We start from the raw sequence: 20130 nt of genomic DNA, 5'->3' as shown, positions 1-20130 counted from the left end.
CTCTCTGCCCTTTGTCTGGTGCCCGTGTGTCCGAGGTCAATGTACGGAACCGCAGCCAAGGAGCTAAGATGTACAGAGAAGGAGAAGAGCTGGTGAGCCATATAAAACTCGAAGATTGTCTACTTTAAGAAATAAAATACCCTGAACGGAGCCAAACTCTGTCCCCGTGTGCTTGTGTGTGGCTCAGGTGTGGCTGAGCTCGGTAACGTCAAGAGAGCAGCTAGAGACGCCTTCCACCGGCAGGTGTCTGTGTCAAATACATACACAGGTAAAGTCGTTTTGGGTTGAACGTAAAGTGAGAGTAAACTTTAGCGTACAAAAGAGAAGACACTTGCCCAGCCCTGGTGGCCTCGGGTGATAGAAGGTTGCAGATGACGTTGCTGGCATCGTCAGGCCCCACCCAGCACTGGCCCAGCTTGTAACCTTGGGACTCCTTACTCCACAGATAACTCTCCAGGGGTGTGAGTCAGAAGACCCGAAACTGCCCACTTACTGGCTTTGGTGTTCAGAGGTACTCGGGGGTAATTAGATCAGTGTGCTGTTAGAAGCCAAGGAAATAAGTCTAGAGCCTCCTTCAGGTGCAGTCAGATGCATTACAAATGCAAAAATAAAACGTGTTTGCCGATGGCCCGTGGTGACCATCTTACAGTCCAGGATGTCGAGGAAGGGGTCTAAGATCAAGGTCAGGAATCGAGCAATGACGGGACTCCCTCAAGTCAGGGAAACTCACTGTTCTTCCTGAGGAACCCGGGAGTAGGGTGCCTGGATCCTCACCCTTGCGCTGCACCAGAACGGGACAGGAACACAGAGCACAGAGTGACCCTGAAACCACTCTCTCCAAGGAGAATCCTAGACAGCCATGTGGGGCAGCAGACATCCACACAAAGATGCTCAAACACAGACACAGGGCCACTTTCTACCCTCCCACTCATGTGGGAGTATCTCTCACGTGTTCCCATGTCACCAATGGCGAGAACCTACGGGAGGGGGCGGGGCTTTGGGTTAAAGAGATAAACTGTTCAACTGTAAGCCATTGAGACTTATTCTGTGCTTTTAATAACTGTGAGACAGAAAAGTAACTTCACTGTGCGCATCTTTAATCTAAAAATACGCAGCTGATGGGAAAAATAGATTTTGCCTCCCTTGGTGTGTGCAGGGATCAGAAGAGGCCTGTCCCCAGAGCCCCATAGTCACCTTTTCTTATGATCCCTCTCAGCCCCTGCATTAGTTCCTTGTGTTGCGACGAAAATACCCAACGAAGGCAGTTTGAGGAATGAAGGGTTTTGTTTTGGCTCACAGTCTGGTGTCGCCAGTCGTCATCCCCAGGAAGCCACAGAGGCAAGAGCAGCTGATCGCATTGCGTTTGTGGTCAGGGACGTCGGTGCTCCCTTGCTCCTGTTCAGAACCCCAGCGTGTGACATGGTGCTGCCCAGAGTCAAGGTGGGTTGTCCCTCTCCAGTCTACCTAATCTTTTCTCAGGCTTGTCCAGTGGCTAGGCTAACCCATACAGCCCCTCAGGGAGCATGCTCACACCATACCGACCCTCAATGAGCATGCCCAGACCATACAGACCCTTAGTGAGCATGCTCAGATCCTTATCGCCTAAGAGAACCTAGATTTTGTCAAGATCACAATCGAGATCAACCATCACATTCTTCCTGGACGCTCATTCTGGTTCTGTCCGCTGTAGCTCATCTGTGGAAGTTCTTCCTTCCGTCCCTCTTGCTCTCTATCCTTACAGTCAGTCCTCCACATGTCCATCCCATAGGATCAAGCTTAAATCCATCTCAGACTGTCTAGAAGTTTTATCCCTCCCTCGCTCATCTCCCTAACACTCACCCACTCCCAGGGCAGCATAGGCAAATTCCACCAGTTTGAGCCCATATAATAGAGGTTGCACTGATTCATCTGCAAGGTGCCATCTGACCCATCTCCTTCCCTCAGGGGCATAGGCTGACCTTAGAGGCCCAAGAGAGGCGTTACAGGGTAAATACCGATAGCCAGTTTTAGCAGGGAAATTGGTACGGGGCCTTCCAAAAGGAAATTAAGTGAGACTCTGGTGACAGGAACAGCTGGAGGATCTTGTCCACGCTCTGCTGGTACTGTCTAGCCTCCCTCCCAAGACACACCGCCATCAGGATCACCACCTTCCTCGGTGGCTTGTATGGTCACTGATGCAGGGCATCCTTGACGGTTACAGTAATGCTGGCTGCTCTTGACAGTTATGCTCCGAAGCACACGCCTAAGAAGCAATGGCCGTTGATTCTTTACACAAAGGGGAAACGAAAGGGCGTGGGAAGATGGCTCAGTTGGAAAGGTGCTTGTTGCTCGAGCCTGAGGATCAGGGTTCGATTCCCAGCATTGCTGTGAAAAATCTGGGCATCGTGGTATGGGTTTGTAATCCCAGTACAGGAGAGGGGGAAACGGGCGATTCCGTGGTCCTTACTGGCCAGTCAGCCTTGCCTACATTCCAGTAAAATGCCCTGCCCCCCCCCAAATCCAACCAACCCCCTCCCAAAAAAAAAAAAAAAAAAAAAAAAAAAAACCAAGATGGGCAATTCCCAAGGACTAACACCCAAGGTTATCTGTGGCCTACACACACACACACACACACACACACACACACACACACACACACATGCCTATGTGCACACACTCCAAAAATGGCAGAGACCCTCAATGGGTCAAACATCATGGCAAATGACTTGGCTACTATACAGCAAGAGAGGATTGTGTGTAGTCTCTCTAGGCCTGAAATAATACTAGACATCCTGGACAAATGGGCAGAGTATGTGCCCAGCTGGCACAGGAACAAATGTCATGGGGGTGGGGCACAGCAGCACTACCCCATGAGGATGCACAGCCTCCAGACGCTGGGTGGCACCCTGAGGGATGTGTCTCACCAACATAAGCCTAACAGAATAGGGGTAGTTCCCACACCAGCTGCCTCGCCAGCACAGCCTTGGTTATACCCCCAGAGGACCCAGTCCCTGTGGAAAGTCTGTTGGTAATAGGCTATTTTGAACCCCAGGAGATACTATGCAAACCTAATGGGAAGAGCTGATTAAGCCTGCTTCGCCCAAGAGAAATGGTGGGGGTAAGTTCTGGTGAGGTCCAGCCCTGACAGGGCTGGACGGGAAAAGGTTTTATCCCACTGGAGGTGCCAGGGGATGGGTGCATGGAGGAGGGGCATAAGAGTGTAGAGAAAGGGGGGTACCCAGAAACTATGATAGCAAAAAAAGAGATAGGTCCTTGTTGTCAAGCATTATCCTAAAGGTCAGCAGGGACAGGAGCAACTTGGACTGTCAGGCTAAGGACATACGTTTTTCTAAAAACAAAATTCCTGCGTTCAATTTTGCCGACGAAGACTCAGGAGCCAGATTCTAGAGCCTTGCTAGCTCAGAGAGGCAGAGAAAGCACCCAGCTAACCTCTGCTGAAGTCCGAGGAGAAAAGCTCTTCCTGGGCTTACTTACTTTTACTCCCTGCCTCTTGACCCATCCTTGACTTTATTTAGCTCTTGTTTACAGGAAGCTCTTGGATTAAAGGTGTGTGCTAGGGCTGAGCCACACCACTACCTGTTGACAGTAAACAGAGAGCTCTTGGGTTAAAGGCACGTGCTCGGGCTGCGCCTTGCCAGGGGGATTTTCCAGTTCAATCTTGGGATTAAATATCCTGCACTCGGACATAGGTGCGGTGTCAGATGCAGGAGTAGGTTGCCTGCCTGGGGCCCGGAGGTGTCCTTAGAAGGGGAAGTGTCTCCATCACGTATGACTCCAGCTCCCTGCAGCATCTCAGCCTGGCCAGGATCAAAACCACATGCAAACATCCTCCATCCTCGTGTGGTGCATTGCCCGCACCGAGATCTAGGCAAGCTGCAAAGCCAGGCAGTAAAGTTATTCCACCACCACTACATCTGGGCCAGGGTCTGAGAGCCTGGCACAACCGGAGGGAGTTGCCCAGATACCCAACCAGTGCCTGACACAGAAAGAGGATCCTGGTTGGGCACTCAAGGCCATTAGTTTCTAGGGAACGTGGCCTGGCAGCCTCTTTGTGGCAAACCCCTTAGGACATGAGACAGTCACGGGCCCTAGTCCTGGTGCGCCCCCTGCTGGTTATTCTGGGAACAAGTCAGACCTTGGTAGCTGCAAGGATTTGCAGGTACCTGCTGAACAATATTAGCTACACGCAAGGTACTCTAGAGGCACCAGCGACGCCATTGGAGAGGCGGGCACCAAAGGCATGCCCTAATTTGAAAACAAAACAAACGAAAAAGTTCTAATGCTGCCACTGACAAGGGACCCCATAATATATGCTGCAGGCTAGCAATCCAGGCTCCCACCAACTAGCAACTGCCCAAAGTCACATACTGGTAAGAGGAAGGTTAAAGAAGAAAGCCCAAGCCCCACCCAAAGCCCAGCTAGGACGCTGTGCAAGGTGCAGTCACACCACTGAACCCAAAAGCCACAGCACCAGAGTGATGCCAAGATGGACCTCCCGAGGCATTGACCACACAGCCTCCCTTCCTCTGCCTAGTCCCCTGATGCCAATCTCTCCACCAGGCTTCCCTGGCCTGCCTTCTGGGGACCTCACCCACAGTGATCAGCACCCATAAAGGCAAATGGCTCACACCGAGGTCTCCAGAAAGGATTGTGCTGGTTGGGTTGGTCAGCACAGCAGATTCCATAGACTCCGCGTATTGTTTGGGTTCTACGGGGAGATGGGGAGCACCTGAGAGAACCCAGGACACTCCAAACTTTCAGAACCCTGGGAATTTTGATTGATGGGGTCTAGAAGGAAGATTGGACTCCATTGGGGGTATGACCTTTGCCAGCTGAACGGGAAAAGTAAAGTTGCCTGTTTCCTAGGAGACACGGCAGAATGTCTTCAGGAGATCAGGATAAGTGGAGCTGTCTTCTCTAGCAATCCCTACCTGGGGGGGTGGAGTGCACAAAGGAAAGGCTGGTGAGGCCAACTCCCAAGTAAAGAACTTTAGGGCCCATTGGATAAATAAAGAGAAGCTTACCTATCTCTGACTGTCCCTATTGCCATGATAAGATACTCTTGACCAAAGCAGTCTCGGGGCCGAAGGGTTTATTTGGTCGCAGACCCCAGAGAGGCCCGTTATGGGGAAGGCAACGGCAGAAGGGGCTTGAGACAGATGCCACGTTCACACTCACGCTCAGTTAGGGAGCAGAGAGTAGACGATGTGTGTATCCAGCTCACTTTCTCCTTCTCCTCAGTATCTCAAGCCCAGCAGCCCAAGGTCCGAAGCCACACACAGTGAGTGGATCTTCCGGCCCCAAATATCATACCCAAGATAGTCCCTCACATGCATGCCCAGAGCCCATCTTCTAGGATACTTTAGAGCTCATCAAGTTGGCCACTGAGTAGAAAAGGAACTCATCAGCAAAGTGGACCCCAGCTCCCCAGAGGCACTGTACAAATGAGGTAATGCCAAGTACTGAGATGTGGTTCTCGCTCATCGTGCCCGTGGGCAACACCATACAACGGTGATCTTCCAAAGCATGCCATTGGGCTAGCTGACAGGATGCCACTGGCTGGGGGAGGGCAGGCTGGGAAGCAGTTCTGATACCCTGATTTGAGGTATGGTGGTTTGAATGAGCTCGGCCTGTGGGAAGTGGCACCATGAGGAGGTGTGGCCTTGCTGGGGTGGGTGTGGCCTTGTTGGAGGAAGTGCGTCAGTGTGGAGATGGGATTTGAGGTTCTATGCTCAAGCTCTGCCCAGTTTGAAACAGAGCCTGCCTCCTGGCTTCCTGAGGAAGACATTCTGCTAGCAGCCTTCAGATGAAGATGTAGAACTCTCAGCTCCTCCTGCACCATGCCTGCCTGGATGCTGCCATGCTCCTGCCTTGATGATAACGGACTCAACCTCTGAACCTGTGAGCCAGCCCCAATTAAATGTTATCCTTTATAAGACTTGCATTGGTCATGGTGTCTATTCACAGCAATAAAACCCTAACTAAGACAGTTCCTAAATGAAACACTAAATAGAAACATGTAAAATCTTTGAGATAGTATAGACTGGATATTCCCATTTTCAGACAGCTTTAAAACTCATAGACTAAACTGGGAAGGTATCCTCCATGGCAGAGGTCAGCACAATAGGATAGCCTGGGTTCAATGCCAATATATCCCGCAAAAAGAAAAAGTACCAAACAACTCAGCACATGACCTCAGAAAGGGTCACCCTGAGGATGAGGAACACGGCCAGGCTGGAGTATTAGGAACAGGCTACAGGGCTTTTTCTTTGTGTATGTTTATTAGAAGTTAACCAAATATTGGCTTGTTTGCGTTTTTGGAGGTGGATGGTGGGATAGAACCTGGGGTCTTTATCCAACTTCTGAGATACACTCCCAGCTTTGTAAAACACATCAACGCTTGGGAGGCAGAGGCAGGAGGATCTCTGAGTTCAAAGCCAGCCTGGTCTACAGAGGGAGTTAGAAGACAATCAGGGCTACACAAGGAAACCCTGTCTTGAGGAAAACACCCCTCCCCCAAAAATGTATTATATATTAACAAAAAGGTAACTTTGTTGCTGCTGCTGTTACAGATTTGAAAGGAAGTCTTACTCTGATACCCAGGCTAATCCTCCTGGGTGCTCAGCCTCTGGAGTAGCTGGACCCATGTCCCACCCCAAGTACTAAATACCGTGACCTACGCATGTCCCACCCCAAGTACTAAATACCGTGACCTACGCATGTCCCACCCCAAGTACTAAATACCGTGACCTACGACCGGACACAAACTGACCAGAAGGGGAGACTGCAGATAATCAACCGTCGACCAGATCCCGTGCGTGATGCAACCCTACCTTCAGGCAACTGCGCCAGATGCTTGTATGCCTGATGTAGGTTCTCCCGGCAGAGGGTCTGGTGATCACTCAGCAGGTTCGACAGTGCTAGGATGATGTCATGCTTTAAGAAGCCAACTCTGAAGAAGGGAGGGTGGGTTTAGACATAAGGAGACCATTTCAGTTTTCTTTTCCTACAGTATATTTATTTGTATGTGTATGGGTGTTTTTGTTTCCGTGTGTCTGTGTCACACGTACAGCTGGTGCCCAAGGAATTCAGGAGAGAGCACTGGACCCCCTGGAACGGGAGCCATCGTGGGGGTGCTGAGAACCAAACCTGCGTCCATTGTGACAGCCACGAGTATTGGGCAAACCCTTCTGACCCAATTTCAATGATCTTAATGGCTGAATACTATTGTCTTGTGTAAACACAGTGCATTTCCATTACCCACTCATCGGTTTATGGAGGGAGTAGGTCGTTTCAGTTTCCTGACCATTGTGAATAAAGCAGCAGGGAACGCGGGCGGTTGCTTATCTCTACAGTACGGTACAGCGAGAGCCCTTCGTGTGTGGGCCCAAGAGTAGTGTATAGATGGATCGTGTGGTAGACCTATTTCTAGCCTTCCGGAGGGGGGGCACCACACTGATTTCCACAGTGGCGGCACCTGGTTTGCACTCCCACTGGCGGTGAATAAGTGTTTCTCTTTCCTTACATCCGCACTAGCCTTTGCCACCATTTTTATTTCCTCTCTCTCAGCCATCGTGGTGGGGGTAAGTTGAAATCTCAAAGTGATTTTAATGTGCCTTTTTCCTGATAGCCGAGGATCTTGAAAGTGTTTGAAAATGCTTCTCGGTTATTTGTATTTCGTCCTTTGAGGACTCTCTCATTAGTCCAGCCCTCTTAAAAAAAAAAAAACAAAAACTTGGGTTGTATTCTTGAAATTTGTTTTTTTTGTTGTTGTTGTTGTTGTTTTGTTTTGTTTTGTGTTTGAGTCCTCCGTATGGTCTAGATATGACTGGTATAGTTAGTAAACACTTTTCCCCAGTTCTGCAGCCTGCTTCACTTGGATTGTGGTCTCCTTGGCAGTATAGAAGCTCTGTGGCTTCATAGAGACCTGCTTATTAATTACTGGTCTGAACACCTGCACTCTCGGTGTCCCGTGCCAGTGAGCTCACATATATTCCCAGATTCAAGGTACCAGGTCTTTCGTTGAAGCCCTTGAACCATTTAGAGTTGAGTTTTGTACCGGGTGAGAAATAAGGTTTTGGTTCCATTCTTCTACACATAGCTATCGAGTCTGACTAGCAGTATTAGGAGCAACTCGAAGATAAAACTGGGTGACTCTAAGAGACTGAGATTAGAAATGGGTTCTTGGTCCTATTCCCTTGGCCAATGTGTCTGTTTATATGCCTGTGCAGTGTGGGTTTTATTACTATAGCTCTATAATTTAATCTCTGGAGAAGTTCAAATACGATCAGGGGCTGCAGGGGTGGGGGGATCCATACTATCTCAGGCAAATGCCAGAGAGATCTGCCACATTTAGAAGCCCTGGGGATCATAAATGCACAGCACCATGCTTCCTGGAGTGGGATAGGTCTTGCTTCTCCCACTTTTGAGCAGCATCTCTGAATCCCTGTGGCTTCGACTCTTTTCCCCATTCTGAGCATCAGACCCACCCCACAGGAAATGGCACAAGGCAGCAGGAACCTGGAACCTGGAACCCACTTGCCTGCACTGTGGGGCTGAGTTTACCAACTTTCTACAGCTTTGACTCCCGGGAAACTCTCTACAGGTCCAGCATCCCCAGGCCCCTCCCAGCTCTTAATTCTCTTCTCCCAACTGTCTTCTGAGTTTGCTGGCAGCAGCTGTGTCCCCTCAGACCCAGGGCTGCCCTCTTTGCTTACTGCAATAACATGTAAGTTAATGAAATATTAGGGGAGCCGATTAGAGAAAGGATTGTTTTTATTTCCTCTTGAAACATCTTTGAATGTTTCAATGTAAAAATGTAAAAAAATAAAATAAAATAAAATAAACCTCAAATGGGTCTCTTGAAAATGTAAGATGACTGTAAGATATTCTACATTTTTTTTGTATGCTAACTATTTCAACAGTGTCTTCCTGATCTTGGCAAATCAAAGCAGCAGTGTAAGCAGAAAAGACAATAGAAAATACCACCCAATGGACCTGTATCCTAGAAAAGGCCTGGATAAGGATCTCTGAGTTCGAGACCAACCTGGTCTACAGAGCAAGTTCCAGGACAGCCAGGGCTACTCAGAGAAACCCTGTCTCAAAAACAAAAAAACAAACAAAAAGACAAAACAAGCAAACAAAGATTTCACACAAGGATTGGCAAATGCCTTCTCATTTGTGCTTTGAGTTAAAGGAGCAGTCTAAAAGAACTATGTTGTCTCTTTAATTCTTTGATTATGAACCATGTCTTTTAAGTAGACAACAGCGTCTGGAATGGAATCTTCTGAAGTCACACCCGTCCAGGTGAGTTCAGGAATGAAGGCAAGAATGAAGAAACTGAACTAAGCATGCGGCACCAAGGACATGCCCAGCCAGCTACAGCACTTTGACGTTGGTCAGAGCTTAATCTTACGGTATGATACACACTGTTTTGGAAAAGAGAAATCATAGTAGGAGATGCCCGTGCAGAACTGCTGTGTTTCCTATACCCCGCCCCCACAGTAATCCACTCCACATCAGGCACGCTTTGTAAAGGTGCTGGAATGCTCCTCGGTCCCGATCCTCTGGGAGCTTTGATAGGAGGATAGCTTGTAGCCAGGAGTTCAGGGTTAGCCTGCAGGATTCAGCAAGACGGAGGGAAGAGGAAGGGGGAAGGAGGGCTGGTAGGAGGGATGGAGGCTGTGGAAAGAGCTCACTGGTGAAGCATTAAGGGATAGGAAAAGACAGGCCAGTGGAAAGGAAAGGGATAGGGAGACAAGACCAGGTAACAGAAACGGAGGGAAGAAGAAAGCTCCCAATATACCTTCTTGGGAAAAAAACCCACTGAGTTTTGTACAGTGAATATTTGGTGACCATAGCCATTTTAAAGGCAAAAACGTCCAGAGAGAAAAAAACTCAAAATTAGAGCGGCTTGATGGTGTGTCCTTAAAGGAGCAAGAGCTAGATTGCCGGGGGGCTTCAGGGCCACCGGGGTGCAGCGGTGGATTAGCGAGGTGCCAAGATGCCAATGCTTAGAGGGCCATCCTTGTCCTACCTCCATGTCACTCCTGGGATGTGAGGTGAGAGAGGCTCAACACAGGAGGCTCCGGGCAGTCACCTGGGGCTTGGTGAGCCACCGGTCACAGTAGTGATGTTAGTTCTAGAGTGGCTTATCGAATACAAAGCCCTGAAGTTGAAGGCCGACCATCACTAAAAAGGAGTGAGAGAGGGAGGGAGAGAGGAGGGGAGAAAGAGAGGGAACAGAGGGGGAAAGGGTGTGGCATATACTCAATGGGTGTGTATGGGGGGGTCACCACTGAACTCAGGAGTGGAATTTAGATCCAACAACATTTGCTTAGGACCATTTACCTTCTGATCTACTATAGCTGTACAGGGGAAAGACAAAGCTTAGAACCGTACACTGACCACACGCTTGCGGTGCGAGACAGCTTTAAGATGTATTTTGGCTCAGTTTCATAGCAGGAAAGGCATGTCAAGTGGACAGGCTTCTTTCTGCAACATCAGGAGCTTAACCCATCGGGAGGGAGAAGCTGTCGCCAGCTAGAACCTGGGGCTTGGCTGTGACCCTTAAGAACCTCATGCTGACAGCTCGATACATGACAGCTAAGCCCCATGCCCAAAGGTTCTGCAAAGTCCCCAAACCTTAGGGCTTCTTAATGTCCAACCAAAGCCCAGCCGTGGGAGCACACGGGAATCAGGTCGCCTCTTCAGTCGCCAACTCTAATGTAATGGTCGCCCTCTCCCCAAGGTTACCTTAGACCAACAGTTCTCAACCTGTGGGTCGAAGCCGCTGGAAAACTGGTATTTCTGACGGTGTAAACATTGGGGGGGAGAAACCACATTTCTGATGGTCTTAGGGATTCACAATCATAAATTTAGTTTTTGCTGCTTCTTCATGACTGTAATTTTGCTACTGAGCTGTGCCTCGGGTTCCTGAGACCATCCGAAATATGGTTGAGACCCTACAGGTTGAGACCTGCTGTTTTAGACAAAGTAAGTGGGATCCAGAGATCTGGCTAGGCTGCAAAGCAAGAAAGGCCGCCCCATGACCAGCAGGACAGGGTGGAAGTCCCTACTTGACTGCTCTAACCACAACAGAGACCTAACTTCATGAATTAAGACTCAGACCGACTCTGTGTACGTTACTACACATGCCCTGTCCCAGCGCCTGCTCAGTGTCCGGCTGAAACAGGTATAATGGAGGAGGTCACTAGAAGACCAACTTTCTGCTTTCAAATGTGAAAAGCCGAAAGCCGGGAGCTAACATAAAAATTATTCTAGAACAGAACAAGAGTACAGCTTAGAGGTAGGGTACCTGTGTAGCATGCATGAAACCCTGGATTTAGTCCCCAAGGCCAAGAGAAAGTTTTGGAAGAGAAACCCGCTCGGCCACCGCAGAGGCAACCAAGCTGCCCTACAGAGAGGATTGTCATCCACAAATAGAGGTGCCACCAGAGACCAGTGCTCTCGGTAGAAGAGCTCTCGCAGCCGCTCAAGGACATCTACCCTGGGGTGGACATTGGTTTTCATTAGTAGCTGCCCACCTGCCTATGTTATGTGTAGCCATGATGTAGAGCACCTCAGTGGTCTTTATCCGTACCAGGTTATCAATGTCCTTCAGCAGGGACTTCAGGCTCTCCAGGCAGCCTGTGGAGACAGGAACACTTTGAACACCTGCCCATTCAAAGAAAATCATCTAGAAGTCAACCGTGACCCAGTGCTGGGTAACGGGAAAGTACCAATGGTCTGTACTTCGGCTTTTCGGGAATCAATCCGTGGCACAGCCTTTGTTAGTAGAAGGGGCTCACACCCAGAGACAACCTCATTTAAGCTGCCTCCTCCTAATTCCTCTACCCCCACCCCTGGTTTGTTTTTTTATTTTTTTAATTTTTAATTTTTTTTGAGACAGTGTCTTTCTTACTATATAGCTCTGGCCGTTTCTGGAACTCACTATGTAGACCAGGCTGCTGGCCTCAAACTCACAGAAATCCACCTGCTTCTGCCTCCTGGGTACTGGTAATAAAGGCATGTAAATACACCCAGCCTTCTGTGTGCCTCAGCCCTGCCACCCATCTCCAGAGCTGAGGACCAAACCTAGGGCCTTTTGCTTGCTAGGCAAGTGCTCTACCACTGAGCTAAATCCCCAACCCCTCATTTCTCTTATAAGTTCCTCCTCTTGTAGTCAGCCCTGGGGTTTATTTTTTTAAAAAAATGCCCTTGACATTTCTTTGATCTCAGGAGAAACATGAGGTCAGATTGGAAACCTGCCCCATGCATGCTTCTCTTGCTCTGAGGTCAATTCTTGGCACCCACATCAGGAAGTTCCCAAACACCTGACTTCAGCTCTGGGGATCAGACACCCTCTTCTGTCCTCCACAAACACTTGTATTCACAAGCACCTACCCACCTACAGACACATGCGCATAATGCAAAGGAAATAAAAAGAGAGATACATTCTGAAAACAAGTCACTGTGTCCTTGAGTTGGGTAGATTTAGGGATGCCAGATCCAGCATAGAAAGATCAGGCTTGAATTTTTCAAGACTTACTTATATTATTTAAAATTACATCTAGGGGAGTGTGTGTGTTTACAAGCACACAGAGGCTAGAAGCCTCAGTTCTCTGGAGCTGGGGTTGCAGACAGTTGTGTGCTCTCTGATATCGGGGCTGGGATCTGAACTCAGGTCCTCTGGGAAAAAAATAGCAGGTACTGTTGAGCACCAGCCATCTCTCCAGCCTTTCCTATTTAGCTTATTGGTTAGGAAACCTTAGACTCACACCCCCACCCCTCTCCTGAGCTCTGATTTTTATACCTGTAGATTGAAAATGTTCCCTCTCTTGGGAATAGCACTTTACTTGGGGACACTGCTGGCCTGAAATTCAGCGAAATAAGTAGCAACTCTTAACTACTGACGCCATCTGATGTCTAACCTACACCGGCCCCTCCCTCCTAGACCCTCCCCCATGCACGATTACCTGGGGTGTGATGCTCTCACCTATGTGGATGGCCTCATAGACATACTCAGGATCGTGCATGAGGTCACACAGAGCCACTAGGGCTTTCTGTCTTGTCAGCAGATCCCCTGATTGTAGCTCCTCGTTAAGCTTGGGCAAGGCCCGACAGCCATACGCAATGGCGGCTTTTGTGGGGTCAATGTCTGGAGGCTTGTACATGGAGATCCGGGCGTGAGCCATTTTCAAAGGGCTTTGAAAATGAAACTCTGTAGAAACTGCTTATAAAAGAACAAAGAAAGACCTGCCATTATTACTGTTATCATGTAGAGACTTGTCCATCTCAGCCTCAAAACCGTCTGTGAAGACAAACAGGATGAATACTGTCATCTGGATTTACTGATGAACAGAGGCTGACCAGATTTCTCAAGGTCACCGTGCAAGTGTGGCCCAATGAAGGAAGAAACTGCTCAGGATACTTGGTAGATTGGTTCCTTAGTCACAGGCACCAAGATCTGGGGTGAAGGGGGGGATTGGGATAGGGGGATATAGGCCAACCAAGTAAAAACCAATGTGTTTTCTCCTTTGATGCGCCTGCTTAGCTGGTGACAGGAGTAATTAATATCTAACTGGCAGCCACTAGCTCAACCACTCAAAGTGCTCTCCATATTTACGAGAAAGGAAACAGACTTTGGCTAGGTAAAGCTAAAAGCTCTTCAAACAGAAGTCTTGCTCTTTCATGTCAGGAATATGCTTAGAGACACTTTTGCAAGGAAGGATTAAGGTTAAAGAATGACTTATTATCCCCCCCACACACACACTTTTTGAACAACCATAGGCAATGAGGCTTCAGGGTTAATAATGGGATATACTCCTGGGCTGCGGGTTCCCCCTGACAAGCCATCTCGTCTTTCACGTGTATCCTCTCTGTAGCTGAAGAATGTGGTATTAAGAGTATTGCCTTCCTGCCCTTCCAGCATTGTCCTATCTATAGCTGACACCCATGAGCCTGGTGGGCCAGCACTTGAGCTATATTGATTGTGGTTATTATCCTGATCACTATTGCAGGAGCAGGCAGGACTCAACCCTGAACTTAACAAAAAGACAAACCAGGCTCTATTGCAGGCCACCAGCCAAGACAGGGAGGAAAAGGGCCAGAATGGGGAAGGTAACCGCCATCTCTGAAATAGGGTCCACTCTAGGGGATCTTAGTCTCTAAAGGACACACACTACAGGAATCCTCGTACCAGTGGAAAAGGCGAGACCCAGGGTATGAGGGCACCAGCCCCGTGTGAATGGAACTGGGTGGGTCAGGAAGCCCCCCCACGCCTCTGCCAGGCACCTACCAGCTGCAGCTGCCTTGCTTGCTTTAGTGATGTCTCCTGGTGTCTGCCAGCCTGAGCGCTAGGCCCATCACCAGGCGACCTAGTTGCTAGGAGACTGCCAGCGTCTGCAACTTCCTGGTCAATACCCTGGGAGCCAAGGCGCAGGCGCAAGAAGACTGAAGCTAATCCCAGCGGAGAATGGAAAAACAACATGGTTTTACAATGTTACTATGTAGAACAAAGACAAGTCTTCTTTGTGGTACAGATGTCCTGTGGACTTTGCCTGTTTTTTGGGTTATCCGAGTTAGGAAGGTGTAACTTTATACATTTTAAGGCTAAGAATCTCAAGGAACTTTAGTTGCTTCCTCTCCTCCCCCACCCCCAGTTACATAGACCTGACCCCAGGACTGCGTGGTCAGGGTCCATATTTCTGAAAGCTGGTCGTCCTGTACATACTGGCTGGAGTGGTTTTCTAGGCTTCACCACCCGCTTAGCAACTCCTTTGACTCCCCAGTAGTCTGCCACCTAACCTGGGTGCATGCTTTTATTGCCACCTAGATGGGAGGCAGACACATACAGTATAGTAAGACTCCAATACTTTCCCTACACATAGCCAAGAAGCTTTTGGAAAATTCAAAGTGAATGGTTTATAGGCTTGAATTAAGAGTTACAACTTAAAGGCATTTTGCTACAATTTTCACATTACCAAAAGTACTAGCTCCACGTGACAGAATGCCTGGGAGAAGCAACCTACATGAGAACAGCTTTTTTTTTTTTTTTTTTTTTTTTTTTTTTTTTTTTTGGCTTAGAATTTCAGGAGGTCTGACCTACGGGCAGAATTTGACATTACGAAACCAGGTAGAAAGGAGAGGAGCCGGGATAACTTATTTCTGAGGACTTCCCCCCAGTGAGCTGGCTCCTCCCACAGTCTGAAGCTCCCACCAGCTGGGGAGCAAGTATTCAAAATGCAAGCCCTTGGAGGACATTTTATATTCAGTTCACAAAATCCAGAAAAACCCTATAGCTTCGCTTGTCCTTAGACGGGTCAAAGGTCACTATGAGAGCGGTCACCCATTGAGCGCAATAGACAGTTTTTTTGTTCATATGCTGAAATACCTGACAAAAGGCAAACTAAGAGAAGAATTTATTTCAGCTCATCTACTGAGGGTGTCATCCATCATGGTTGGCAAGGCAGGACAGCGGAAGTGACTCTGAGCTCTGACTCTTCACTTCCTCGTAACTTGATGGAACTAGGGACAGGTAAGGGCGAACACTGCTGCTCAACTTATATTTGGGGTAAGTAATTCTCAGCTAAAGCCCACACAGGCAAACACACACAGAGGTGTTCACCTGAGGTCTTCCTAAAGCCTGTCAATGATGCTCAACTATGGCATACTTGATAAGAGTTTCCCGCTGTTTTGCTATAGAGAACATCTCTGGATATGGGTTCCGGTGCTGAGTTTTTACAATTCCTTTTCCGGGATCTGAAGGCTACTTCTGATAAAGACTGTTTGTTGGGGTCTAGAGACGTCTGATGGGTGACTGGGAAAGGAATGAAAAGACAGGGCAGCCTTAAGATTTGTCCCTGCATCGGTGTCTTATACAGGGTTTTTATTCCTCCACAAACATCATGACCAAGAAGCAAGTTGGGGAGGAAAGGATTTATTCAGCTTATACTTCCACATTGCTGTTCATCACCAAAGGGAGTCAGGACTGGAACCCAAGCAGGTCAGGAAGCAGGAGCTGATGCAGAGGCTATGGAGGGATGTTACTGGCTTGTTTCCTATGCCTTGCTCAGCTGGCTTTCCTTTTTCTTTTAAAAATTTTTTAAATTGGATATTCTCTGTATTTACATTTCAGATATTATCCCCTTCCCCCAATCTATCCCCCCTTTCCCTCCCATTAACTCCATGAAGGTGCTCCCTCTCCCTACCATTCTCTCCCACCTCAGCACCTTGGTGTTCCCCTACACTGGGAAAACGAGCCTTCACTGGACCAAAGTCCTCTCCCATTGATGCCAGAAAATGATATCTTCTGCTGCATATGCATTTGGGACCATGGGTCTCTCCATGAGAACTCATTGGTTGGTGTTTTAGTCCCTGGGAGCTGTGGTGGGTTTGGTTAGTTGACTATTTTGTTCTTCCTATGGGGTTGCAGACCCTTTCAGCTCCTTCAGTCCTTTCTCTAGCTCCTTCATTGAGGTCCCCGTGTTCAGTCTGATGGTTAGCTGCAAGCGTCCTCCTCTGTATCAGTATGGCTTTGGCAGAGCCTCTGAGGAGGCATCCATATGAGGTTCCTGCCAGTAAGCACTACTTGGCATCAGCAATAGTGCTTGGGTTTAGTGGCTGCATCTGGGGTGGATCCCCGGGTAAAGCAGTCTCTGGATGATCTTTTCTCCAATCCCTGCTCCTCTATTTGTCCCTTTATTTCCTCCCATGAGCGTTTTGTTCTCCCTTCTAAGAAGGACTGAGGTGTTCACCTTCTGGCCTTTCAGCTTGTTTTCTTATAGAACCCAGGACCACCAGCCCAGGGATGGCACCTCCCACAATGGGCTGGGCCCTACCCAATCACTAGTTGAAAAAATGCTTTACAGCTGGATCTCATGGAGGCATTTCCTCAAGGGAGTTTCCTTTCTCTGTGATAACTCCAGCTTGTGTCAAGTTGTCACACACAACCAGCCAGTACAATGGGGATTGATTTTTTTTTTTTTTTTTTTTTTTTTTTTTTTGGAAGCTGGTCTGCCTTCCTAGTGTTTCAGTAGCTGCTAAACACCCAGAGTTCTGTAGTTACCGCCCCCACCTCACGTCCTTAAGTACATGCAGACAGTAGATACATGGTACGTGTCTGTTATTCTATTGCATGTGGGAAGGAGCAACAGGATCAGGAGTTCATGGCCACTCTCATGGAAAATTTGGGATCCACCTAGACTCCATGAGGGCTTACCATAAGCAGTTTTTGAAAAGACTACAGGTGAACTCTGTCAGCGCGGTGACCACCACTTGAGTCTAACCCACCCTGGCAAACCAACATAGGCCTAGTTCTCATTTTGTTCCAGGAGACAACCAGCCACATCTCCACCCCTTAGCCATAGGCCCATTAAAGCCTCGCCTGCTGACCCTGCACACACCCAGGGCTCCTATTACTTCTGTGCTAAAAGAACCCAAGTATCCAGCATCACACACACGCGCCAAGAAACTCTTAAACTTATCAGGGTCGTTTAAAAGTTGAGTAACCTGAGCTTTGGAGATATAGGACCCTTTAAACCTGAGCCACTTGCCAGGCAGCGATGGCTCAGGCCTTTAATCACACCACCCGGGAGGTAGAGCTTTCAAGGCCAGCCTGGTATACAGAGCAAGTTCTAGGACACAGCGAACCCTGTTTCCAGTGTGTGTGTGTGTGTGTGAGTGTGCATGCGTGGCTAGAGAGGTAGCTCAGTGGGTAAAAGCACTTACTACCCTTCTGAAGATCCTAAGTTAAATTCCCAGAACCCACATGGCAGCTTACAACTGCCTGATGCTGTCTTCCTGTGAGCAGCTGTACATGCAGACAAAAGAATCCATATACATAAAATACATAAGGAAAGAAACTCATTTAACCAAAGTACCCAGCAAAGGCATAAAGATACTTCCTGTTGCGTTAAAGATGATTAACATAGATTAATATAAGTCTATCTAAGATCCAGTACTACACTTAAAAATCTACCTGCTGTGGCCCTTCAGAGGACTAAGTCCTAAAGGGTCTCTCTAGCTGCAATTGCCCTAGTTTTATTTTAAGAAGGTGTGAATACCCCCCTGGGCTGAGTGTGGGAAAATCTAGGTTCAATCCTATTTATAACTCGATAAGCAAATCTTTTTGAATAAGGCTTTTAGTTTTCTTGTCAGAGAGACAAAGGGAGGGGAGAAGGGAGGGGAGGGTAGGGGAAAAGAGGGAAGGGTAGGGGAGGGGAGGGAAGGGTAGGGGAGGGGAGGGAAGGGTAGGGGAGGGGAGGGAAGGGTAGGGGAGGGGAGGGAAGAGGAGACAAACAGAGTTGGGAAACCTGAGCTTTTCAATTTTAAGAGTTCTAAGATTCTAGAATATACATCCCAACCTCCAAGCTCGAAGGAACCCAGTAACTTGAGTTGCTTTTTAAACATCCATCAACCGAGGAAATTAATTTTTCAGCCTGCACTCCAGAAGCCAGGCACATTACTTCCAAATAGCATTAAATTCAAACGAAGGCAGTAAGGCAGATGGTAGGCGTGAGGTGTGTCCTTTCCTTGCAGTGGGGAAGACGCCAGGCTTCGACTCCAAACCAAAACTCTTTTTTTCACCGGCTCACCTAGGTAGCCACCTAGGTGAACCCTGAGCCAACCTTTTACCCACACTTCACGCACTGGCCCCGCCCGCTCATTAACGCCTTGGTTGTCATGGTGAGCACGGGCGCTGCAGTGGAGTCCGGAAGTCTCTGAGCAAGCGGTGCGAGGTCCCAGGAGACTCTCGTTGCTATGGTGATGACTCTGCGCAAGCCGGAGGTGGGGGTGGCCTGCCTGCCAAATCCACGGACCGGAGGAGGGTCCAGACCCCGCCCCTGACGTCGAGATTCGGGAGCTGCGAGCCAGTCCCGCGAGGCCACTGTTGCTGTGGTGATTTGCAGCCGCCTGCGCGCCGCCGGAACCTGGTCTTTGCAGCTTTGGTGAGTCCACTCACCCTCCCGGCTGCGGGCGCGTCCTGGAGGTTATGGTCCTGAGGCTGTCGAATCCCCTGCCCTCCTCCTACCTCTAAACCTGGGTATGGCCCGCAGGCCTGGTCTTCCTCACTGAACGTCCATCCTGGGCCAGGCTTCTGCGGGAGCCGGGTCAGATGAGGACAGCGACAGCAGGCTTGGAAGTGGTGGTGGGGTGGGGTAGATTCTGGGTGATGTAGAACCATCAGGGAAAGTGGCTGGAACCTAAAGTCACTCAGGCTCCATTTGTTAACAAAGAGCAGGAGACCCATTTTTACTGTATTTCCATTATCTGGGCTGTGATACACAGCCAGGATTGGGTTTGGTTGGTTGGTTTTTGGTTTGTTTGGGTTTTTTTTTTTTTTTTTTTTTTTTTTTTTTGCATGCCTCCCACGTGCCAAGGAAGTGAGTCCAAAGAAGGAGCTCCTCTTCCCAGGCATGGGGTCAAAGAGACCTTACCTCCTGACACTGTGCAAGATGGGGTATAGGCTGCCCCTCCTCCACTGTGCTGCCTGCCGACTGAATGGCCTATGCCTAATATTGCTGATAGGATGGAGTCCTAGATGTGTTTTAACTCACAGGTGTGCACTTTGAGGACCTGTATGGCTTCCTGAGTCTTGTTAAAAGACAAATATAACACGTTTCATCCTAATTGACTCTGTGAAATCTAGAACCGGACAACACTTCATCCTGTAAAATAAACTGAGTGTTGCCATGTCTAGGTTGGTTGGATTTGTGTCTCTTTGCATGACAGGCTCTCAGCATGTTACCCAAGCGCCCTGGAACCCATCATCCTCCTGCCTCTGCTTCCCAGGCGCTGAGTGTATAGACCTGTGTCACGACTCCACGTGGCTAGGAGATCGATTTCATAGACCAAAAAAAAAAAAAGGAGAGTTAAAAAAAATTGGTTATCTCAAAGTTATGTAATTTGTAGGATAATTCAGGCCGGCTCAGGTTGACTGGTCCTTTTGACTTCTGTGGAGCTCTTGTTTTGTTGGGAAACTAGCCCGTTCAGAATTCTGTTTGATCATGTGGCAGGCAGCATACTCTATTCTAGTTTGAATTTCCGGGTCATGATGCAGGCACTACCTCTTCTATGTTTTATGTAATACTCTCTATACCCTGGTTGAGTCTACAGGACACTGGAAGA

At 48.6% G+C, this 20130-nt stretch overlaps 1 protein-coding gene across 1 annotated transcript in view; it reads right to left on the bottom strand.

Annotated features, from left to right (window-relative positions):
- RSPH14 (radial spoke head 14 homolog) overlaps positions 1-13230 on the bottom strand; it is a gene marked incomplete at its 3' end in the record, with an annotated part of 70895 nt that extends 57665 nt beyond the window's left edge. The window contains exons 1-3 of the mRNA XM_080937901.1: positions 12998-13230; positions 11547-11649; positions 6834-6952 (exon numbers count right to left, since the gene is read on the bottom strand). Of these exons, the coding sequence (XP_080794027.1) occupies positions 6834-6952; positions 11547-11649; positions 12998-13196 (421 nt within the window). The 5' untranslated portion in view covers positions 13197-13230. The remainder of the gene's footprint in view (positions 1-6833; positions 6953-11546; positions 11650-12997) is intronic.
- Positions 13231-20130: the final 6900 nt, after the last annotated feature.

The sequence above is a fragment of the Micromys minutus genome, assembly GCF_963924665.1.
Source record: "Micromys minutus genome assembly, chromosome: 25".
Lineage (NCBI taxonomy): Eukaryota > Metazoa > Chordata > Mammalia > Rodentia > Muridae > Micromys > Micromys minutus.
This window is presented reverse-complemented; position numbering and strand designations above follow the sequence as displayed.